Source organism: Pelodiscus sinensis, chromosome 4 (genome assembly GCF_049634645.1).
Source record: "Pelodiscus sinensis isolate JC-2024 chromosome 4, ASM4963464v1, whole genome shotgun sequence".
In the NCBI taxonomy this organism is placed as follows: Eukaryota; Metazoa; Chordata; order Testudines; family Trionychidae; genus Pelodiscus; species Pelodiscus sinensis.
Window position 1 is genome coordinate 46650038 of NC_134714.1, and position 26125 is coordinate 46676162.

Genomic DNA, 26125 nt, shown 5'->3' on the forward strand with positions numbered 1-26125 from the left:
ATGAGGCAGTCTGCCTCAATCCACTGTCCCCTCAGAATCTTTTCCCTCCTCACTTTCACAGATATTATTCAGAACTCAGCAAGCAGCAACAAGAATGGGAATATTGCTTTCATTGAGGTATTACCTAGACAGTATACTGTGCCAGCACTCCTTTAAATGGCCAAAGGCACATTGTGCACTTGCTCAGCCTATTGAAATACTCCTTATTGCTTTCCAGCCTACCTGTGTATGGCTTTGTGAGGCATGGGAGGAAGGGGTAAGGTAGGTCTCCATGGATAACGATATCAATTGGCATTTCAGTGTCACCAATGATAATTTCCAGGCTGGGAAGACAATTCTGTCTTGCAGTTTTCTGAAGAGACTGGAGATGCACATGCTGTGTACCATTGATGTCGGTGAAACAGCCCTTGTGAAACAGCCCTTGTGATCCACCAGCACTTGCAATACCACTAAGAAGTACCCCTTGCAGTTTATGTAATCTTTGGTGAGACTGTCTGGTGCCAAAACAGGGATGTGCATTCCAACTATCACCCCACCGTAGTTATGGAACCCCACTGTGGCAAAGACATCTTTTATGTCCTACACGTTTCCCAGAGACAGAAGGGTATTAATGGCCCTGGCTACTTGTTGCACAGCGCAGAATTGATTCCTGACTGGTAGGAGTGTGGTAGGAGTGTGGCATTGCACCGACTGACTGACTGGTAGGAGTGTGGTAGGAGTGTGGCATTGCACTGACTGACTGACTGACTGGTAGGAGTGTGGCATTGCAAGCTTTGCTATTCACTTCTCAGCTGTCAGAATGGGTCTCATTTGGTATTGCTGCAATTCAGGGTGGGGGTAAGCAATTTGCAAAGTTCCATGAAAGTGGCCTAACTCATGCAAAAGTTTTGCAGCCACTGGTCATCATCCCATAGCTGCATAACTATGCTCTCCCACCTGTCTATGCTTCTATTCTGGGACCAGAATTGCCATTCCACTGTGTCAACATGCCTCACTGCTGCCAGCATATGTCAATTGCTCCATACAAGGGGTTCCTGCACGTTTGTGTGTGTGGTCTCCTCACATTCTTCCTTATGCAGGCAGTCCTGGCTAGGCTCTTGACAACACACAGGATAATGTGCGAAGTGCTTGCCACAACAGCATGAAGGTGAGCGGGGTCCATGCTTGCCAGGCTACGGTGCCTGCTTGGGTAACTGATGGGGGTGAGAATGAGAAATGATTGTTTGCTACTGTTTTCAAGGGGGGAGAGAAGGAGAACAGAAATCCAAATAATTTTGATAAAGAATATTGGAAAGAAATGGTTACATGACTAAACTTAATTAACTAGGCATTTTTGCTGTTTCCTCCAAGAAAGCTTACACAAATGTCACACATTCAAGAGGTATCTATAGGTTCATAGAATCATAGACTACTAGAACTGGAAGGGACCTTGAGAGATCATCAAGTCCAGTCCCCCACCCTCATGGCAGGACCAAGCACGGTGTATATCATCCCTGATAGAGATCTATCTAACCTGCTGTTAAATATCTCCAGAGATGGAGATTCTACAACCTCCCTAGGCAATTTATTCCTGTGTTTAACCACCCTGTCAATTAGGAAGTTTTTCCTCATGTCCAACCTAAACCTCCTTTGCTGCAGTTTAAGCCCATTGCTTCTTGTCCTATCCTCAGAGGCCAAGGAGAACTATTTTTCTTCCTCCTCCTTGAGACACCCTTTTAGATACTTGAAAACCATTATCATGTCCCCTCTCAGTCTTTTCCTTTCCAAACTAAACAAGCCCATTTCTTTCAGTCTTCCCTCATGCTTGTGTTCTCTAGACCTTTAATCTTTTTTGTTGCTCTTCTCTGGACCTTCTCAAATTTCTCCACATCTTTCTTGAAATGTGGTGCCCAGAACTGGACACCATACTCCAATTGAGGCCTAATTAGCGCAGAATAGAGCAGAAGTAATGTGGTTCAGTTTAAGATCAGAGAAAACTAACAGACCTAGAAAAGGCTCCATAATTTTGAGAAATTATGAGCTTCAGGGAAAGGATTGAGGAAACACCATTGGGCTCTGCCCAAGCCTTAGGAACCTCCAGATTGGTGAGGAAACTAAGGCAGGAAAACACATATGGATGTGGGTTAGATCTGTGTATCTCTTATGTTAACTAAGTAAGAGTAATGGTGTTTTGAAATCCTGTAAAAGTCTATTTTGTCATGTGGTCCTGAAGAGATAGAGCAAACCAAGGGTGTCTACATGACTGAAGTTCTGGGAGAGGTGTGTTTAAGTTACGGAGAAGTCTGTTGGGTTAAAACTGGTCCTAGGGATAGGCAGTTAGACCATTGGGTCCAAACTCTCAGGAGGAGTGATATATAGAAGATCCGTTCCTCAAATATTTGCCTACAATGTTCAGCGCCCAGGAATGTCTGAAGGCTGCTTCCCTGGGCCACTTTCTACTACCCACTCTCCTGCTGAAGTCTTACAGTTTGACACAAAGTCTTAAAGAAAAAGAATACTTGAACCAGGCAGGCACTCAGTGTAGATATCGCTCTTAGGTCTCTCTCTCCCCCCCACCCAAGCAAGTCTCCTTTAAGCTTGACCTCCTTCTGGAGTATGCTTTGCAGGTGTAGATAGATGGGTGGGCCTTACCCCAGAGTTTCTCCTTTGAACACCTTCAGTTCCAGCGTGCGGTTCACATGCATCAACACACTATGAAATAAATAACAAGTAAATCCTGAAACATGTTCTTGTTGGTCAATTGATTGTGTCCGTGGAGCATAAACCACACCACTGTTTTCAAAGCCAGATGCACCCACAGAAACTGATGGCCAAAATTGCATGAGAGTGCTCCCTGGTGGCCAGGTGCGATCCTGCCGACTGTTGCCCTTCAGTGGCACAGCCTTTCAGCTAAGTCACATAGTTAAATGCATGAACAACCCCTTTCTGGGGTAAAAAGTGCAACAGGTCCTATCCCTGTGCCCTTGGTAATGTTTTTAGCCATGTCTCTGGGCTCATCCCTCAGCCTTTTCTGAACTAGCTTTAAGTTCATGCCTGCCCTGGTACAGAGCAGTTGTCCTCAGGGCTTTCTCCCTGGGGATTCCTTGCCTTTGTCAATACTTACTGTCCTTGCTCTCCAGCCAGGTCACTCCAAGTTCAGTTTGCTTCTGGGGGTAACTAAGTTCAACAGATGGTTTGCCCTCAACATGGTCATCAGCCCCATCTTTGAGCCCCTTAAAATTCTAGCCCCTTTCTTAGAATTGTTCTAAACAACACTCCTTCTCAGGGCTTTGGATACCCAGACCTGCCCACTACTCCAGGTCTTAACCCTATAACCCTAAAATAGGGTTACCAAATGTAACTTTCTTTAATTACTGCTGCATGTCCTGGATGCTTCCCACTCTGTCCCGTCACCTTGTTTGTCTGTCTGTTTCCTGTTTGAGCAGGATCTCTCTGGGGCCTTCTTGCCTGGATAGCTTCTCGGTCCTGATTTCTCAAGATCTTTTCCCCAGGCCTCTTTGCCTGGAGAGCTTCCCATTCCCTGCTTAAGCAGGGTTCTTCTCAGTCTCTTGTGGAATTTGAGACTTTTAGTCCTCCTTCACCCATCAGATCCCAGCCAGCAACTGACCTGTTCAAGCCCTGCAGCTCCTTTTAACTGAGCCTATAGGGCCTTGATTGGCCGCTTCCTTGCAGCCTTTCTAGGCAGGCCTAAAAGACCCACATTTACTGCTTGAAGGATAACAAGAGGTTGCACCCCAATCTTTGAGCCCCTTTAAACTATTCCCCATGATATCCAGCCCTTGTCACTGGCTACACACACAAATATCTGGTCTGCTGTCCCGAAAGAAACAGTATACACATCCGCATGCAATATTCAACTCAAGATTGAAAAATCTCCTGTACAGGTTATCAAATAATATCACCTAGGGTGGGCTATTCATTAGAGACTTTTGGGATTCAGCCCCCAGAATTATGATCCAGCTAATAGTCACATTATAGATACTGTAGTATCTAGTGTAACTATTGGGTTGCATGCAGCAACACATGCTGCCACTGGAGGATACCTGGAGGGCTTTTTCAGTCCACGTTGAGTCCAGTGATTGTAATCCTAGTGTATTTCCACATATTATATGCTTTCCAGTCCAGGATGCTAGGCTTATGAGGGGCTAATTCAAATTTATTCCACAGTGACTTCTAGCCACTAAAGCATTTTCCTTCAGGACACTCCTACTAAAGCAAACTGTCCTGCAAATAATTGGAGCAGTTCAGAACAAAACAGAGTTAGTCCCATGAAGAAGTAACAAAGCAGAAAGTTCAAAGAAGTGATGAAAGAGTCTCTCCTTTTAACTCCCAATTTTCCAATTGCACATATAACCACCCCAGGGAAGAGGATACAGTAGAAGAAAAGGCTTCCAGTAGGAAAAATATTAAAACAACAAACAAATAAACTAACAAACACACAAAAACAGTCCTGTTGAAAATAGCACCTACATCCACTACATATTTAAGGTAATATTGGAAGTTCCCTTTCTATGTTTCCTCTCATGCATGCAAGAGATAACACTGCTACTAGTAAAGCCTCTCTGAGCATAAACTTTTACTGGATTTGAAAAGAACTATTACACTTCCTTTACACACAATCCTAGCAATCTGAAGTAGATGAGAGGTCATTTCATTCTTCCTTCTGCAGGATTTGGAACCATTTTCTTTACCAAAATAATGAAGAATTTTTTAGTTATAGGATTGAATATAAAGGCTTGTAGTCAGATGGAGGAAGAATCTTAATTTAATGACTCAGGAACTTTGAATACATTTAAAAATATTTTTTTTATCCTTTTGAGATTGGAGGTAGCACTGGTATTTTTTTCAAGAGTTAGGAAGAACTGTAAATGTTAGATTCCTCTTTTGCTCTTCCTCCTGAAAAGCTATAATTTTATCTGTAGCACATACGAGAAATCTAGCCAGAATGCAGGAGAGCCAAAGCGGTTCCCTAGTCTGGCCCCTTCAGAGCATAGCCTCTGTTTCTGCCTGATCCAAATTGACAAGCTAGTGTCTTTCACAGTTGTGAAATTAATGACAAAATTATATTAAGCAGAAAAGAACATGAAATTTATAAGCCAAAAAAGTCCAAGATTTGAGCTCTACCAAAAAAAAAGTCACACTTGTAGCTGCAGAATCTTAATTATTCAGTATCAATACTACAGAAAATGAACATGCATCATTTAGCTCTATTTTTGCATCATTTCATTTAAATGTGCAGTACATTGCCAGCAGCCGGTATGCTGACTGAAAACTGTCACAACAGTGATCACTACAATCTGGGAGTTAAGTTTGACTAAAACATATGTCTTCAATTTTAATAGCTCAGCTTCCCAGATGCCCTAGAGGAGAATATTGCCTGAGAAGGAGCTTTTCATGTAAGAATAATTTGTGTTAAGTAGCTCAGTGATCTGTTTGTTAGGTTAGAGCTGACAGTTTGTTTATATTTCTAAAGGGGTATGATGAATGGGAGAGAAGTTGATGCTAATTAGCCTAAATTGTTCCTAAGAATGCAGAGAACTTTGCCAGTTTCATTGTTTCTGTTTCTTTGCACATTTTCAATAATTGAATGGAGCTCAGACCATTCATCATAATTTCAGGCAAGATGGAAATAAATGAATATAGCACGGGCCAGCCTGTGTGATGGAAGATGTCACTTTAGAGGTCAATTAGGTAAGACATCAACCTGGGACTGATGCAACATTTTCTAAACCATTTTGTATAAATATAGCAAACATGAGCGTTTTCTTCTAAGAAATTTATTCTCTCTGTCATTACAGTAGTATATAATAGTACTACTTGAACAGCTGGTTTTTTTCCTTATTAATATGATGTTTCTTTGGTTTGGGGCTTAACTATAACTCCATGATTTGGACCTGTAACATTCTATAGGAGACATCTTGCTACTTTTCAGTATACTGTTTATCAGTTACAATAAAGCTGACAAATCTGCTGTTGGGGAAACTAAAGCTTTGACATGCTACAGTCAAGTGTGATTTGCAGAAGATGTTTGAAAAAGGACCTGGATATTTAATAATAGTTTGCAAAAGGGTCTGGATGTTTAATAATGAAGTGCTGTTTAATACTGTTCAAGGTGTTTATTTTATACATACTGTACTGTTTCTTACCCTTTGTTTTAGATTTGGAGATCATAACTTTTTTAGCTCAAATGCAAAACATCCTTTACATACATAAACAGATAATTTTATAAGAACATATAATTGAGCACTTTACTTAATAAACTAAATCTAAATTTAGAAAAGCTTTCCAATGGCAAGTTTTTAAGCTTTTTTTCAATACCATTCTTTTTTAATTTATGCACATATAATATCACAGGAAGAGATGGTATAAATTTGTGGACTGTGGAGAATGAGTGAACATTTTTGAATCAGGATCTTTAAAAGGGGTGAAATTTGAGTATGATTAAGTTAGGAAAAAGGCTCGCTTACGGCGGAAGTCAGAGACTCTGTATACATTATAGGCATGTCATGGCTTTTAAAAAGTTATGTTAGACTTTTATACAAATTGTGAAAGAATTTGTATAACCCCCAAACAAAATTCTGTGTGGTTCTGAACTCTCACAACAGAACAAAATAAAGTAAAATAGAAAGGAGTGAAATAATAATAGTTAGTATTCAGATCAGGAGTGAGCCTTGCTGTAGGGCAGTCTGGTAGTTTACACTACATGGGTGTTTTGCTGGTCACTAATTTTCTCGGAAGGAAATGATCCCATGGCTTATGCTATCCACGTTTGTGCATATTTGCCCTATAATTGGCATTTATTAAGGAGACTTTTGGTTTGATGGATGACTGTCAGGGTATAGCCTGCTAGCTTTGATGCGGATTGCTTTTGCATGAGGGTTTTGGAATTTTTTTTTTTTTTTTTTTTTTTTTTTTTTACATTAAGTCATTAGAACTCTGGTCTGCTTCAACATGCTCTTTATTTACCTCCTGATAATTAAGACTTTTGAACCATAGGTTTCAAGAGACTTAGCAGAGTTTTAGTCAAGTACTGGTATTTCTAATTTTGAAGGAAAGAAAAGCTTGAAAAAAATAGTTGAACTGTGAACCCAAAAGTTTTAAAATTATAAACTATAATATGACCTTAATTAGATGCCAGCTTAATTTGTTGCCTTTGAAATGTTAAGCCACTTGCTAAATATCTTAAAATTATAGCATTAACTTCCTTGTACCTGAACTTCCTTTAAAAAAAACTAAACAAAACCTCATAAAATCAGCAGGTATAGTAATATTTTCACAGCAGGTTGATATAAATGAGCATTGAACAAATCCTAATTTGTATGTTTGAGGCACATTAGTGGTTTCTTCAGTGCTGATTTAGTAGCCTCTCTTGCAATATGTTTGGAATACAGTACTGTTGGGATAATTAACTACAACATTATTGTAAAATGGTTAAAACAAAATTATATGGATTTTAAATGTTTTCTGGCTAACAACCTTTATAGTCCCATGAGTGTTTTTGGTTTTATACACACAGAAAAGCATATAAAAATAGAAGATTTCTTCATTAACAATGTCAGGCTGCGGTGCATAACTGTAATGCAAAAACAGATACTTGAAATTATAAATGGATTTTTCAAAAATAAATAAGATATGCTCTTGGGAGTAACAATGGATCAATCCACGGCTCCTCTGTTACACAAAACAATTTTTAATATGAAAAATAATTGGAAAACTCAGCATGTTCAATGCTTTTTGTAGAGTTACATTTATATATGCTTTATGACAATCAATTGGAGCAAGAAAAATTGCTGTTTTGAAGAAGATGCTATTATTAGTTTTACATGATCTGCATTCTGGTTTGTTTTCTTGTATTAATTAATGGTTCTGAATATTGAACATATATGTGGATCAAATTATTCTGCCAATATTTGAATGTTGTGTTTTTGCATAGTGCATTGCAGTCAAAGGCCTGATATGTGTTACAAGATGCTTTTTATAAGACACACAAAACACAACTGTAGAAACAACTACAAATTCAAAATAGGACCATAATTGTTTAAATTTGGGGTGTTACTCAGCAATTTGCACAGAGAGGTTCTAAGAGGCACAATCACAAAATGTGGATCTACGATCTCTATAATTCTGGAAGACTTACTTAGATATGAAGTTTCTGTTTCGAGCCATCACAAAGAACACATTATTTTGGCCCCAATCTTGCAAATGCTTAAAGTGCTTAGCTTTAATCATTTGAGTAACTTTACTGAAGTCAATAGAACAAAGTTAAGCATGTGCATAAGAGTTTGCAGGGTCATAGAATTTGTTGCTCGTATGTTAGCTAGCTGATTCCATATGATGTCTATTTGTGAGTAGTGCCGATCAATTATAATTTATCTGCCAAATTAAATAAAAATAAAATTCTGACAAATACAACATTTTTGTCAATGGAATGTTTACAAACAGACTGATTTTTACATTAAAGTGTTTTCTGTTTGTAATTGTTTACACAATTTGGTAATAATTTTCAGCTTTTGGATTGCTTGAGATGATTACTTTGATTCTTCAATATTCCTACTGTGTGACTGGTCATTTCAGGCATGTGGTATTGTTTCTGGTTCTACTTGGACGTTTCTGCTCCTGAAGAGTATGGTGACAAACTTTTTGTGTGTAAATATTGGTATTTACGTGAAGAACAGCCATATCTCTAAACATAAATGTTCACGTGAATGCTTATAAATAGTATTAAAAGGTGTAGAAAATGACTCTAACCAGCTCTAATAGTTTGATTCAGTTAATGTAAGAGTAAACTGTCTGTGATTGTTGCACAGAAGTAGTGGGTAGGGAAAATAGGTTTGGCTGGAGTGAGTTTATCCATATGTTCTAATGTTAAGGATCTTTTGTTCCTGATTTTAACTTTGACAACGATATTTTTGTAAATTCATACTGTCTAACTTTTTTTCAGGAGAATGTAAACTGCAGGTTATTTATGCCATACGTCCTGTTAGGTTAAAGTTTTCAGTAGTGTTATACAATAAAATAAACTGTGAGAATCCAGAACCCAAAGTCCTTTTTGTTCAGTCAGCATGTTCTATTCCAAAGAGGTGCTATCAAATGGTTAGTGCCCAAAATCTGACCAGCTTTAAGTAGTGTGGTAACATGGGGACAGCAGTACTTTAGTGGGAAATAGTGGAGATTTGGGGGGCATATAATAGGCTGCAATCCTTGTGCTTTGGCATTTCTGTACAATCTCTTTCCTTCCTGCCAAGTGCATGAATAATGAAATAATAGGATTAGATAATGTATTGTCATGCTGTGTACCAAAGGGAGGACAGGAGACATTTGATGTCAGTTTAATCTGTCTGCAGCATTATTGGGACTACCTGGCAGAAAAAATGTATACAGGGCAGGTAACCCAGTGTTTAGTCTGCAATTATCTGGGGAAGGGCTTTTTCTAGCCCCCTCTCCCTTCTTTTTCCATTCAGATCCCTCCAGCAAATCAATTGCCAGGACCATCCAGCATCCCTTCTAGGAGGTTAAGGTGGGCTGTAAGAATGGAGGGAGGTGGGTTGGCTCCCTGCCATACCAATCATAGGAGTCGCCAATCTCCCCCATTTGTTCCTTTAACCAATATTTCTTTTTAAGTCCTTTTTGAAGCCATTTATCCACTCACTGTAGACCTATCTTATGGAGTCTGTACTTGCACTGGACATCTGCCCTATACTTAAATAATGAGTTGTAATATATAGCCTACTGCCCATCATACCATGCATGAACAAAGACCTTCCTGAAATTGCTGTGGGGAAGGTGAAAAAACAACAACTTTACCTGGGCTAATCAAGTGGTAAAGGAAAAATCTCTTTACAGTCTCCCTAAAAACGGGGTAGCTAGCATAATGCCCACAGAAGGTGTAGATGGGATGAGTCAGCTACTGTGCTGACCTTTTTGCAGAAGTTTTCCTCTTCTCCTTGCTTCACTCTTCCTCCTCCAAGCCAAAAAGCATAGTTAAGAATGTAAGAACGGCCATACTGGGTCAGACCAAAGGTCCATCTAGCCCAGTATCCTGTCGGCTGATAGTGGCCAATTCCCCTCATTCAACCAACCAACCAACCAACCAACCAAATACCACTGGCCACACTTGATGTGCGGTGCAGTAACTATAGTGTGCTAATACTATCAGTACTCAGTTTTTGTCCATTTTGTACCTTGTCCTGGAAGTGGAAAAAAAATCCATTCTGGTTAAGAGCCTTTTGTTTTTAAAATATTTGTTTTTATTTATTTTGAATTGCCACCATACTTGAGAAATTGTGTGGTTTTTTTTAAATAGACACTATTTCTGTGCGAGAGAAAGAAAACAAATATGTGAATTGTTTTTCCACTCAGCCACAAACAGTTAAGTAACAAATTCTGCTCTACAGGAGGTGGATATGTCTGATGACATTGTTTATGATGTTGGAACATTGTACAGTTGGAAGTTGTAAACTGAGCTAGTTTGGCTTCTCTGGGCTTCTGCTCCATTGGGCATGTATGAAAGAACTCAGTTCTGTTTGTTTCCTTTCTTTTAAGTTTATAAAGTTGAATTTGTTTATTTGGAGTGGGAGACCCATCTAGTGGTCAAAGCACAGGACTGGAAGTCAGGAATTCTACATTCTATTCCCAGCTTTGCTACTGCCTTTCTCTGTGGCATCTGGAGTGCATGGAGAGCCAGTAGTATGGTGGGTTTTAGAAGAGATGCTGAAGAGGTGAAGCTTATTGGAGGCTCTTGGAGTTAAAAAAGCTGGCTAACAGTTTATTTCCACTCAAATAAATCTTTCAAGGCACAGAGGGGATCTAAGGATTGATGAGTCAGGGAAATGTTTCACACTGATTATCTTTTTGTGGGTACGTCTATTCTCTGTTATTTTATGAACCATCACTGTTCATCAGAGCAGAGATCATTGGAACTCCACTTCTTATACTTCATCTGCCTTACTTGTTCAAGCCCCTCTTATCCCCTTCTTTCCATATCGCTTCTCTTTTCCTTTTGTCCCCCTTATGTGCTGTTGGCTCATAGTTCCTGCCTCAGCTTTCCTTAGCATTCTCATCCCTGAACCCTCATTCCTTCTGCCTTCATCCTCATGAAGCAGGCGTTGTAAACTGGTTCTGACAGTTAAGTGGGGATCTGGAATGAGAGGGAACTGGGCTCTGTGGATAGTGGCATGGTTGAGATAAGAAATCCAGAGATCTTTGTGGAGGCTGCAGCTGGACTGTGCATGGCACTAGTCCTTGAAGTACTGAAGCCTTGGCATACCAGATCTGGGCTGTCCTAACTCCAGTCTATATAGAGACATTAAAACTTTCTGGCTTATGTCCCCACAAACCCAAACTACTGCAGAATTCCATTCCATCCAGGTCCAATCTCCCAATACAATCCACTTCCCATGACAGAGGAAAGTGGGAATTCATGCTTTGGACATAGAGCCTGTCAGTCATTTAAGAGCAGGCCTGTTGACGGGGATGGGGAGGGCAAAGAGCCCTTTAAATCACCATCAGAGCCCTGGGCAGTGCATTCTGAGTGGCACTAATGGGCTCGCAGTAGGTGGCTAACCCTCAGCCCTGCCACTTCTACCTAAGACCTCGTGCTTCTGGGAGCATGGAACTGTCCCTCCCCATCATATACAGGAGCACAGCAATGCAGTCAGACCCTTGTTTGAAGAACAAGGGGAGGGGGAATTCATTAGAAGGTGTTAGGTATACAGTGGAGTATCAGAGGAGCCCCTACCTCCACACTCCACAAAATAGACCCCTGTTGCATGTTTTCCACAGCAGTTGAAATTAGATGCCGAATTCCAGCATGTTCTATTCTTTCTCTTTCAAATAATAGATACTGTAGTATCCCGGAAAAGCTCTGCCGCATCCAAGGAATGCGTCTGCTTTTCCAAAAAAAAGTTGGAAAAGTGGATGAGTTTTGTCAGCATCCCTGTATGCCTCATTTTATGAGGAAGAAGGGATGTTCTGAAAGAGGGTTTTTTCCAAAGTTTGGCACTGTATAAGTGGGCCAAATTTCGGAAAAGCCTCTTTCAGAAGTAAATATGAAAAATATGTGTTACTTTTCCGATTTATCTTTGTTGTGTAGACACAGACACTGTCAACTCCTATGGAAGTATTACTGCTTTCAAAAAATAAAACATTTAGGCCCAGATCATCAACTGTACTTCAGCTCTGAATTTGCTGTGAAATAAATAGAAGTTAGAAGCCTAAATACCTTTGAGGATTTGAGCCTCAACTCCATGTTTGATTTTCTCCAACATATATTTGTGATCCACTGTAGAAGTGCCAGTACCTCCGACTGCAGTGCAACTACCAGTACAACTTTAACTATTGGCCCTGCTCCATAACAATAATTCATTAACAAAAATAGGAAATTCCCTGACACTTAACTTAAACTTCTGGTTTGCAAGTAACCTAATCATTGCAAACTATATGCCAAGAATATTAAACATTCTCTCAAACATCTAAATGTGTGAAAATTCATGTTAAGTGATTCCAAAGTCTTCTTAATGCAATCCTCCAAGTTACAGATATCAAGAACCTGTCATTCTATGAACTGAATTACACAAAGTCATTCAAAACAAACAAAAACCTTTTCATTTTTATGTAGCCATGAGTCAGAGGAGGCCCAAACTTTTTCAATATTTTCGGGGGCATGGACCCAGTATGTTGCTTCACCTACAATTAAAGTGATGTCCTGAAGTGAGAACTTTTGAAAAATCCACCTTCTCACACAAATTCGTGGTGAAGGGGTCCAGAAGTTTGGTTCCACCTCATTTCTACTTTCAACACCTAAGCCATATCCTCCAGTTATATCTATCTGCGTTTCTGAAAACCATATAAAAATACACTTTACTATCTATTCTACACATACCTGTGAAGAATATTAAGAGGAACTTTGCAGTTAAAACTAAATATTTACAATTATGTAAATATGTATCTCCCTGCCTTTGATTTTTTATTCATATACATCAGGCTGTTCATTTGTACATTTATTTAAGAGATTGAGTATAAATATTATTTTGCATATTCAAGAGCTCCACAAGAAACTATGCTCCTTCACTGTCTTGGTCCATCAGACATATACAGCAACAATAGATACTGATACTCTTGAATGCCAGCATCTAAACTTGTAGAGAGGGAAAAAACATATGATGTTACAATGTATTCATCAAATTGTAATTAAAGATTTTGGACCTGATCTCTTATTTTGTTGCTCTGTTTTAAAATCTCTTTGGATACACACAGTTAAACTTCAGCGTAAAAATATGTTGTTCTCTGAAATACAATATGTTTATACTTAGGTTACAATGAACAGTTTGAATACTTGAGTAGTGATGCACACCTGAATTTGTTGCTTTCTATTTATGTTAACTTCTTAATATTACACAGAATTTAAGTTTCTAGTGTTTGTAATCAAAAATAGAAGATGATTATGGGCTGTCTAATTATGCAGCAACCTGGAAATGACTATGGAAAGGAAAAACCTTACAGGAAGAAATTTATGGCTTTGGAACTTTGGCTTGACGTGGGTAATGGCAATCACTAAAAAGAAGTCCGTTTGTAGGAAAGGATGTGTCTTCTAATAGAAACTGATGTGGGTTACACACATTTGAGAGAGGGAATATGTGTAAACAGTCCAATATTTGGTTTAAAAATATCTGAGCTAATGTAACATATGTGCATGAGGAAAATATAAGGATTTAGTAATTTTAGCCTTCTGAGGAAAATAACTTGTTTCTAGTATTCTTGCTTAAAATATTTATGCTACCCACTGCTCACCATTGTTAAAAAGCACTAGAGATTTTCCTGTGGTTCCATACACACTATCCTGTGATTAATATAATGTGAAGATATTCAAATACAGGAGTAGACAAAAGAAAAAAGTTATCCATTCAAAATTCAGGGAACTTTATAATGCTTCAAGTAAGTAAAAGCAGATGTTGTATAGTTTAGAAAATCAAGACATTATTTTCCTGTTTCCATTGAATTTTCCTAAATACATTATAAATAAGCTTTGAAGTAATACAAAATACCCTGTTTGTTTTATTGATAGCATCTTTTTCTAAAAAACTTTATCAATGCTTGTTTATTTAAGTTGTAGACTGAATATCTTAATGTAGTTAAATAACCCACTGCATCTCTTTGCAAATACAATGCTGAAATACATACAGTGTCTGAACCCTTCAAAAACCAGTCTCATTAGATCTTTTGAGATTATTTTTAAACAGCTTAAATATATTGTATGTTTTCAGAATGTAAAATTAGAGCTATATTTTTATATTTCCTCAAAATAATGTGACTTTGTATTGCTCCAGAAAAGTAATTTTAAACCTGTAAATAATTATTCTAAATGTTGGTTTTCTAAGGACTTTTAGAGATTTTTTTTATGGCCTTGATAATCTTTTCTAGTATCATACTTTACTTTCGACAAACATTTTAGGTCCTTAATAAATATATAAACTGATGTTGATCTATATGTGAGAAGTTCTCAAGCGCATTCATGAAAAGGTGGTACATGACCTAAATCCTTATGAAATGACAGTCCAAAAACTGATATTCTAACACTGTTTATTTGATTCTATGAGGAAGGGACCAACTGAATAATAAATTTGTCAGATGGCAAGAATTATACCTGTTTGGTGAGCCAAGTTTTTCCAAGTAGCAGGCAGATATTTGGGAGTATGTTCATTCAAGTAGCAATAAAGGCTAAATAGAGACTTTCAAGTCTTGCATTCAAGTATGTTCTGTCCAATTAGTAGCTATATGTAGATTGTTTCATCATCTAGAACAGCCATTTTTCCAGTCATTACTTACCCATTTTGTCTTAGGGTTGCAAGGTGTTCAGTATTGGCTTGGACAGTCCGGTATTCGCGGCTTCTGTCTGGTTAAAAAAAAACAACAGAAAATACCGGGCATGTAAAAAATCTGTTGTTTTCTGTTTTTCTTAGATAGAAGGCTGCTAGGGACATTCTTTCCCTGCTGCATCTGTTGGGGGTGGAGGGCAGCAGCATGGCAATTTAAAGGTGTAGTGACTCTCTTTTTTGTGTGCAGGGGTTTGTGGGTTTTTTTATTTTTTTTGCTCAACAGCCCCCGGTTTTTGGGGTGGGTTTGTTTTTTTGTTTTTTGTTTTTTTTGCTCAACCAATTCTTTCCCTGCCATGTTTGGTATTTTTTGTGAAACTACCTGGCAACTCTATTTTGAATGCTGGTAGGTCTGGAAGGTGGAAGTAGAAGAAGAGCCTCACTGTTCCTCAAACTTCCACCTCCGTTTTGTTTTATAATATTCCTCCTCCTTCACAATACACTTGAGTTGATTTGTTTATTTGTATAGCACAGAATGAGGATTTAAGGAAATAGGCGTTTTCTCAGTCTCTGCAGCTGTCTATAATGCTAGTTCACTGGTGAGTAGTGTTAGCAATAGGGAGAGAGAGAAAAATTTCACAGCTCTACACCTACATGCCAAAATCTCGGCATCTTGCTCTGCAGGTCTTGGTGGTTGCTTATGTGAGAGTTGGTTGAAGCTCAGCCGCTCTATTAGTCTACTTGGCTTAGTTTACAATATATTGCTTTAGACCCTGAAGTTGCAGAAAAGGACTCTTTTATTTTTAAAAGGGTTTGTCCACAGGGTCATATGTCTTTAATTATAAGAAAAGATTCTTCTGCCTTTTAATCTGCAGACCTGTTACTGTTTTTGCATGCACAACTGGTGCATTTGCACACTTAATTACTATAAGTGCAGAAGTCAATTTTGTATTCACACATAGGTGCATGCACAAGTTTATGATGCATAGAATGCGCAGTTTGAAAACTTGCCCTCCATACAGTAACTTGTGCAAGTTCCACTTTCCTGTACTCATCATCTTGTAATTCCCAGTTCTTATGTAAGAAATTGAAGAATTGAGGCCTACAGAGTTAATAAAATGTTTCAGAAAATAAAAATCTGTCATAACCGAGCCCCCCAGCAGAATGACACGTGGCAGACACATTATAATGTTAGGCTCCAATATCTGAGATTACTTAGTTCTCTGTGAGCCAGTGCAGCTGTGCATTATATTTTGCATAACTGATCGTGTTTTAATATATATCTTTGGGATGGACGTTGCATTATGTCTGGTCACATAACTGACAGCATAATGCTTGGATCATTAAAAGAAAAAAAACCTAGATTCTTGATCTGTTTTTTTTATTCTGCTGCTCCTCTTACTGTCCTTTTATATTTGCCTGTTTCTCTTTTGCTGTCACCATGATTCTCTCAGGAAAGAAACAGAAAACCATAGTATATATTTAAAATCTCAATTTCTCGCTCTCCTCAGGATAACTCTTGTGATTTGCCTGCTGATTTTGTTGCTCTACCCAGAATTGTTCACATTTTACTCTTATTATTTGTATCTCTATTTTTTTGAAGTCAGATATTCTCAAACATACAAATAAATAGGCTTTCTAAATAAAAATATTATCTGATCTCCAGCTAGTTGTCCCTTCTCAAATCTCTATGTCCATTCAGTCCTGGGTCTCTTTAATGAAAGTGCCTTCATAGTCTAGCATATGGTAAGTTTTAAGTGTCTAGCCCCATGGGGCTCTGATCTCTGATCCAGCTCCCATCCAGAACACACCATAGGATCCATCATCTATAGCCAAGCCCTTCGATACAACCGCATCTGCTCTAATCCCACTGACAGAGACCAGAAACTTCAGAATCTCTACCAAGCATTTATAAACCTCAACTACCCACCCAGAGAAATAAAAAAGCAAATTGAAAGAGCCAAACGAATACCTAGAAACCAACTACTTCAAGACAGACCCAAGAAAACCAACAATAGAACACCACTTGTCATCACCTACAGCCCCCAATTTAAACCTGTCCAACACATTATCAATAAACTACAGCCTATACTGGAACAGGATACTAAACTCCGAGAGGCTCTGGGAGACAGACTCAAAGTCTCCTATAGACAACCACCTAACCTCAAGATGGTTCTTACCAACAACCAGAGGACATACCACACTAATACCAACCCTGATACCTTCCCTTGCAACAAACCCCATTGCCAGCTTTGTGCACATATTCACTCTGCTGATACCATTATTGGACCCAACCAAGTGAGTTAAAAGATCAAGAACACATATTCCTGTGCATCCAGAAATATAATGTATGCAATCATGTGCCGAAAGTGTCCGTCCGCTATGTACATTGGACAAACATCTCAGATACTTCGCCAAAGGATCAATGCCCACAAAACAGATATCAGACAGGATCACAAAGAAAAAACAGTTTCTTGCCACTTCAACCAGAAAGGACATTGTCTCAATGACTTGATTACCTGCATCCTGCTTCAAAGACCTTTTAAGACTGCACTTCAAAGAGAATCCTCTGAACTGTCATTCATGCTTAAATTCAATGCTCTACATGCAAATTTGAATAAAGACGCTAATTATCTTACCCATTACAAAGATAGCTTCCCCAATTATCACCTCTAATATCTTTAGCTCACAGACATTTACCTCCGTCCCTCCCTCCCCCGCATCTCCCTTCTGTTCTGAAATTTGATTTGTCCTTTTCATATGTGTTCATTTTTTTAAATTGTGTCCTTTGGTATATGTGGTTGTGACAATTTTCTTCCACTATTTGATCTGAGGAAGTGGGTCTGGCCCACGAAAGCTCATCACCTATTAAACCACCTTGTTGGTCTTTAAAGTGCTACACAGTCCTGTTTTTTGTTTTATCTCTTATTGTGACCTTCATAAATTTGTGACATGGATGTTAGTCCAATAGACAGTGAATAGAGATGCCCAATTTGTATCACATAGGCCATGTCTGAGCCATCCACTGGTAATGAATTTTGGGACAGTGTTTTTGAGTTTGTCTGAAAAATAAAATGTTGTCTAAGGGCATGTCTACACTAGGAAATTTATTTCAAAATAATTACATTTGAAATAACTCCTGAAACAACAAAATTGAAATAGCGTGTCCCTACCACAAAGGAGCCTCAAAGTAAGTCCGAGGGAGGCTCCATTAATGTGGATGCGCTACCCCAACTTAGAACCCCAGGAAACAGTGGGGAGTAATTACTTTGAATTACTCTGGGGAGTAATTATTTCAAAATAGCAGCAGCAGAACAATTATTTTGAAATAACTATTTTGAAATAAGCATTAGTCCCCAAGGAAAGCAGGAGTACAGATTTTGAGATAACCAGCTCGTTATTTCAAAGTAACGGGCTTAGGAGAGTGGAAGCTCTGCTTATTATTTTGAAATAAGGGCTGTTATTTTAAAATATATCTCTAGTGTAGAACAGGGCTTAGACACAATTGTTAAAAAACTTATTTTAAAAAAAAATTATTGTAAACCAGATCATTTGCAAATATTCTTGAGAAACCTCCTTCATCTCTGAATTTTTTAAAACGGGAAATGTGGTAAAATCTGTTGTATAATATTTTAATGAATAGAGTTATTAGCATTAGTTGTCTCTATTTAGTTTCTTCCATAACTTAGTTATTTCTTTTAATAAAAAATAAGTCTGAGACTTATTTAGACTTTTTAAAAAGCAATAGTGTTACTATACATATGGGACTTTTTTTCACCTTTTGTCTCCACAAATAAATGATATAATTTCCTTTTTCTCATGTGATTTTACAAGATGCATCAGAATGAAAATCTACAGGAAAAACAAATACTTTTTAATATTTTTATGAAAATAATGAAATGTCCTCTGTTTTAGAGCATCATTAATTTCTGTAAAGGGAGTGCATAAAAAGCCTAGTCTGAATACTGTTGCTACTGTATTTTAATTAGTTATGGTATCACAGAGGCATAACATAGCTTTCTCCTTTTCCTAATAACTTTGATCATGATTATACAGTCAAGTTTCCTTTTCATGTTTGTGATATAGACAGTAACTTTCTTAATGTTTTATGCAGACATTGAAATTAGCAAACATGTCTTCTACTTTTTAACTTGCATCAGTCACAGTGTGTATGTATGTTTCTTGTTGTCAGCATCCTAAGTTTCTTCACACAGCTCACCCCATAATTCACTGGTACTACCATATAAAGCAAGTCAATGAATCAGCCTTTTTTGTATTAGGGCCAAGTTACTGCTGACCATTTTCTCACAGAAATATTTGCCACTCTAACACAACCTTTTTGTATATGATGATATTTCCAGTCTGCTTTAGAAAAGGACACCTCAGAAGGGCATTTCAAGAACTTGAAATGCTGTCATTGGAGAGTTTCCCATAAGGAAAACTAAACCATGATTTCTGAAAGGCAAAGGACTTTTTGCTAGAAGTATGTTTATATTCTATTATGTGTTTTTCATTACCAAAAATGTATCCCTCAAATGATAAAGTAAATTAATTAAGAACATACAGTAACTATCTCTGCTCTTATGCTTTTTTCTTTCACGTTTCTGTCACTTTTAGCAGTGAAGAGATTAATTACTGCTGCTAGTTTAAAATTTTAGTTCTTAATTCCTGGTTTTCTTCTCTTCCCTTGTTTAATGTTTTTCCTTCTTACTCATATTCTCGTGGTGTGTTTTTGTTCGCCAGATATAGTTATGCAATACTGGGCACTGTCCTGCCATTTGACAAACAGAAGTCCCATTTGTCAGTGGGAGATTTCCATTAAAAAAATAAGTGATGACAAGATGCACTTATGGCCTGCAATTATTATAGTAACTTGTTTTTGAGAGGTGAAACAGTGCCTAACAAGATGGTGAGTGGGAAAAGAATACCAAAAAGTGTAAAGACACGGTTATTTGCTTCAGAGATGGAGCGGGGAGGAGAACCTTCGTACATTATGATGAAAACAAACTGCTAAGTGAAAGTACAATTTATTTTCTTCAATGTGCAATTTCCACTCTTTAAAGTGTATATGTCTTTTGTGTAATATATTTAGACTTATACAAATGCTACAAGTAAGACTCCCATCTATATGAACTATAGTTCCTTAACATCGCTTATAAATACATCACAAATAATACCCTAAGTCCGCGTTTCTCAAACTGTGGGTCCTGACCCCCTGAGGGTGGGTCGCAAGCAACTTAGCGGGCGGTCTCGATATCAGAAAGTTTGAGAACCTCTGCCCTAAGTTTATCAGTACAATTAAAATAAACAGCTGCTAATAAGCCAAGCAATTTAAAAACTCAATTTCCTCTTCCTCTCTAACAATTCCCCTTAGAAAAAAAGATGAGCTTTAAAAGATGTCATAAAGTACATTAAATTTGAGCTATTTCAGACCAAAATACAGAGTGTATTTCAAAGGCCCACAAGGCTCTTTCTAAGAATACACTGCTCATAGTTTGGACATCCTTGAACTTGAGGTACTAACATGGTTGACATGGCCAATATAGCAAAACCTACTGGGATCAGCCACGTTAACAAAATTGTTCTGTCATGATGTTGTTGTCTTACAATACAATATGATTTTGTATGTGTAGGTGGAATAAACCTTGCTATAACCATGTTACTCCACAATCAGGAAGTTTAGACTGATTTGTAAAATAGCTTACAACCAGTGACATACTGGATGGGGGTTTGTGGAGATTGCCAGGATTTCCTTGTTAAAATTTCACCACCAAATTCAGTTCATGTTCACCACAAAGGGAAAATTATATGAGTAGTGTGGTATTCTGTTTGGGGGGTATCATACAAATACAGCATAATGAGTGTTTACATTGAGACGGTAAGGTTAAAGATGGGGATCTTATATTTGGAATAGGAGATAATAATATTGAGAGATTCTTATTTTCTGTCAGAATTCCTTCCATATTTGTATGCCTTCCACCAACAAGGATTTTTCTGTCATATAGACAGACATGAGCAGTTCCAATGTCCCTGAAGAGCTGGAATATTGACTAGAGCTCTTGTCCCAGAACTTTAGACAACCTTTTAGGTATCCTGGGCTCATGGCAATTCAGCACCTTGAAAATAAGAATTTAGGTCAATATTCTGTGGGAAGCCAATGTAGGGAGCAGAGGATAGATTGATGTGTTTGTGATGACATGTTTGCTGAGGAGTGTATGAATGAGGCCAGATTGGATCATTACTGTAAAAGTGGGATAGTATTTCCAAGCCATCTGAAGATGGTAAAAAGCTTTGTTTGAGGACACTGTTTTGTGAGTGTTTTGTGTCAGTGAGGCAAGGTTCCTATACAGTCCTGCCCTTTAAGGGCATTAATGTCTTACATTATGTCCTTCACTAATATTTAAAACACAATTAGCAAACCACAAAGACTGTCTCACCTTGGGTCTTCATTTCTCTTAACTTCAACAACTGACATTAAAATAAGGCCAACTTCCTGTGACTTTGGGACTTCAGTGCCACTTCTGATTCTCCTTTTTCTTCTGTCTTGTTGTCAGGACATTGACTTGCAGGGCTGTTTCCCTTGGGTCCCTCCCCCTTTCTAGGGGCCCACTGCAGAAGCTGATCCTGACTTCTGCACCTTATTTCTCTCTTCCCCAGGAGAGGATTTCACCCTGTCTCTTCCTCAGGTCTTCTCAAAAGAGGACCCAGGACCTTCCTACCCTGAGTATTGTCTTAATATTGCTCTGAACACCTTTTATGGTAACTACCCAACTTATTCCCATCGAGGCCTGTTCCTATATTGATCTTGACACTGCCTCTAAGTGGAATAAGGTGAGTTAATTGGACTCTCAGACTTCACTTAACCCTTCATAGGTCTGTGTTGATTTTATACACCCTATCACAGGAGGATATCCCTAAATGCTGCCAACATAGGTCTCATCGCTGAGTGCTTTGGTACTGTACAGGATCTATATATATTTTTAGGAAGTATAAGTAGTTTCCAAAAAAAGTAAACTTCACCTAAGTTTGTTTGCCAAGCTCCATGGTTAGGAGAGACTGTTTTTGTTTAAATGGGAAAACAAATAAGTAGATTTCCCTTCCCCTTATTCTTCTCTCTGCAAGGATATATGCTCTGGGACACAAACTTATCCTAAGCTAAGAATGATTTTTTCTTGGTGTTCCTTGTTTAAAATTCTTGGAGCACATCACTCATTTACAGTGTAATTTATCCTTGAGCACACTAGCCATAGAAACTATGTTAGGTCTTTCCTGGAAAGAACTGCATATATGCCACATATGGGTAGGTGGGTAGGTGATACCAATGTGACAAATTGCAGAATCATCTGATAAATGATATTTACATCCACCTTTGACCGCCTCACCTGCTCTCTGTCCACTAATCCATTTCCACTGGGATTTATTTCAACATTCCAAACCTTGGAGCAGCCTCAAACATCTGCTATTTAAAAAAAAATCAACCTGTCAGAGAAAAATGTCTGTTTCGTCTTCCAGCAAAGAATTACCCCTGTTTCAAAACGTATACTGGCTTGGGCTCTATAATGGGCAATATCCAGCTCTCCACCAATGGCACAGTCTCATACCTTGCAAATTCACTAGTTCTAGAAATAGGAATGTTACATATTTTGGAAAGAGTTTTCCAGCTGCACTCACAATTGCTTTTAGCTCTGGGAGTTCTTGAGATATTAGATTTCAAAACTATAACATTTGTAAGTACAAAACAATTCATTTTAGGTCACTTGCAAAAATTTCACCTTTTTATGTGGCATTTATGATACTAGAGGAGCCAGTGTTTACAGGAGGTGGAATTGACTTCAATGGGAGAAGAGTTAAGCCAACACTGAGCCTACCTGAAAATCCCACACAGACAATACATGTTTTATTGGCACGAAAGAGTGATGCATTAAACATGAATTGTGAAGCCATGAGTGAATTATGCAGGTCATCTAAAACTAATTGCAAGAAAACCTTGATATCAGTGACTCTACAACACCATGTGCGTATGTGCACATATGAACATTCTGGCTACATCTTCACTGCAACGCTACTTTGAGATACCAGAGTATCCCAAAATAGCTATCCCGTGTCTTCACAGCAAGCCTGTTATTTCAAAATATAACGGGCTCACTATTCCAACATCTCTGTAAACCTCCTTCCACGAGGAGAAAGGGATGTTTTAGTATAGCAGATTATTTGGAAATTTGGCGCTGTGTAGATAAGCTATTTTGAATGAAGACCGAAATAAGATATGCAATTTGTGAAGCTCAAATTGTATATCTTATTTCAAACTATGGTGCAGCGTAGACACACCCTCTGTCTCCCCTATGCTCACCTGTGTTGCCATTAATGTGAATGAGAACAGTGTTAGGAGAACACAGAGCACTTTGGAAAATCTCATCTTTTAGCAATAGCTTGTTCTAAACTCTAAATTAGGCAGCACCTTAACCTGCAGTGCTCACTCTTGTCCTTTTGTAGACTGACTTGTAGATTCATTCTTGTTGCTTCAATACATCAGAAATTTTTGCTATTATGAAATATTATCCAAAGACTGATTTTTAGAAACAATAATTATTAAATCTCTGGAAGACTAAAATGTAATTCATTTTCAGTAAGACAAACTTACCAGGTATTAATGGATGGTGCACTCAAGCCTCAGTTCAGCAAAGTAGTTAAGCACATGCTTATGTTTAAACTTGATGTTAGGAATGTGCTTGAGTGCCTTGCTAAATCAAGCTCCTTAGGATCCCACTGGCTTTTGAGCAAGTTTTCAGCATAAGATACGGACCATCTATGCCAGAGATAATTGTCTTGCCTAGCCCCTGGTATGGTAGAAGGGTGGTTTTAAGGGGAGCATGAAGCAAAATTGGATGTTTGCTGCTACATTTGAAAACTGACTTTATGAATTGTTTGCTTATTGCTTCTGAGGAAATGTGCTAAGTACAGGACTAGTAACATGAAAATGTAAGAGCCCCAGCAAATATGTGCAGTGCTTTGGGAAGACAGATGGATATCCGCTGTATGAAGAATTGGCAAAGGAGTATGCTACAACAGGCTTTATTTTACAGTCTACAGTATTTTTGGCTCCAGTATCTAATTTGACAGTAAAAATTAATGTGATATAATGTTCAGTAGTCACCATTACTGTGAAAATATGATTGCATATAAACATATTTAATGATATATTTGCAAAGTATCATTAAATATGCTTTTAAAATGTATATACGTAGACATGCTTTTACCTTAAAGAGGTTTATCTAGTAGGGAGTGTACTTGACTTCTAAATAATTATTTTCACAAAAAATAACCAGCCCACCTCCTCATAGGTGAGACCTTCCTGCTGTGCTGCTTCACACTCGTAAATACATCTCTTCAGCCATTTACATTCCTTCTAGCTTTATTAGGGATCCGGGGACATAAAGACCAGTAAACAAAATGGAGCAATTTTTGCAGCAGTTTAGTACCAAATGGTCACACTTAGAAGAACAGGACATTTTCCACTGAGAAATGGAGTTAGTGTGAAAAGTGAATTGGAAATTGAAGTTCTCCACTTATTGAGCTAACACAGTGTAGAGAGTAAGGGTATGTCTACACTACCCTCCTAATTCGAAATAGGAGGGTAATGTAGGCATACCGCAATTGCAAATGAAGCCCGGGATTTGAATTTCCCGGGCTTCATTTGCATAAAGCCGGCCGGCGCCATTTTTAAATGCCGGCAGTTCGAACCCCGTGCCGCACGGTTCTAATTAGGCTTCTAATCCGAACTAGCTGTACTCCTCGTGGAATGAGGAGTACAGCTAGTTCAGATTAGGAAGCCTAATCCGAACTAGCTACTCCGTGCCGCGTGTAGCCGCGCGGCACGGGGTTCGAACTGCCGGCATTTAAAAATGGCGCCGACCGGCTTTATGCAAATGAAGCCCGGGAAATTCAAATCCCGGGCTTCATTTGCAATTGCGGTATGCCTACATTACCCTCCTATTTCGAATTAGGAGGGTAGTGTAGACATACCCTAAGAGTAGTTCCTTTTTTGAGTGATGGTCCCTGTGTGAATTCCAAAAGCACGTGCATTTTATGTGCTGGATCTGTTCATATTAGTGTCCATTGACACGTTCTTGTGTTGGCCGCATGGCTTGTCCACAGCTTTAAGGAGCCATGAGAGTCAACACTGCTGCGGTTCTCTCTTACTGTCAGCATGGCCAGAGTCAGAGTTCCTGGTGATCTCAGCTTGCAAAGAAAACTGCGTCTGTTTGTTGTATATCATGGTTTTAAACAAGTTGCTGCTAGTTTTAGTTGTTTGCAGGGTCATCCTTAGAATTTATGGGGTTCTACACAGTACTTTTAAACTGATACTCCTATGCCCCATGGCAGCCTGAGGGCGGGGAAGGGGGAAGGGGGAGAAAAAAGGTAACTTTATAGAGATGTGATTTTATAATCTTCAGCAACACAGTAATGAAATATTTTAAAAATAAAATTTAAACTAAGGTCCTGTCTAACACAGTACATTTAGTATATACCTGGGGTTGGCAAATGGCTGTAAAATAGCTTCATTACGACTTTAATGGCTCTCTCTCAGGTTAAATGTTCTGCTAATAGGTATGGCAGGCTTTCACTTTTTAAGTTAACTAGATCCTCTCCAGAGGAAGCAGAGACACAGTACAGAGATAGGAAGAGTCAGGTGGGTGTACATTAAGACACAGAGGTGCCCCAATTTTCAGGTGCCTTATGGAGCTACATATTCTGCATATGGGTAAGGATAGCCCTGGTTTGTTGTCAGTTTGTTCATTGTCAGTTAGTTTGTGCTATTGTGATGCAGAAAGCTTGTAAAATACAAATGGGCTGCATCAGAGAGACTATAGCATCACTGGAGAATCTTAAGTTTTCTTAAAAGTTATCAACCAATGGTGAAATTCTTGCTAGTAAACAAATCTTGCATCAGGCCTTTCCTATTATTTAAACCAATGTTTCTCAGCGTTTTTTATATCCAGGACCAGCTTGCTGCCATCCTAAGGTGTAAGGGAGATCTCAGGAACTGGAATGAGTCCATTGAAAGGTCATTGAGAAACACAGATATAAATTCTTAGTGTGATAGACAGTACTTAATAGATGCACAGGTCCATGCACAGGGACCTGGATCAGTAAGAGAAGGTCCTTTGCACTCACGATTTCATGACCAGACATGCCATTTAAAATCACTTGTATTAGTTCATAAACTTTAGCTTTAATTAGCATGGTCACAAGAAAAATGTTCCATCCTGCTTATCTTCTCTGTTTTGAGATGGCTTTGAGTGTGGGAGTAGAAG

At 38.4% G+C, this 26125-nt stretch overlaps 1 protein-coding gene across 3 annotated transcripts in view; it reads left to right on the forward strand.

Annotated features, from left to right (window-relative positions):
- SLC25A21 (solute carrier family 25 member 21) overlaps positions 1-26125 on the forward strand; it is a 382587-nt gene that overhangs the window by 37768 nt on the left and 318694 nt on the right. Inside the window, exon 1 of one of the 3 annotated variants that reach the window (XM_075926919.1) lies at positions 5318-5691. The exons of the other annotated variants lie outside the window; for them this stretch is intronic. Coding sequence (XP_075783034.1) covers positions 5634-5691 — 58 coding nt within the window. The 5' untranslated portion in view covers positions 5318-5633. Of the gene's footprint in view, positions 1-5317; positions 5692-26125 lie in introns of those variants that run through there. 3 annotated transcript variants of the gene reach the window in all.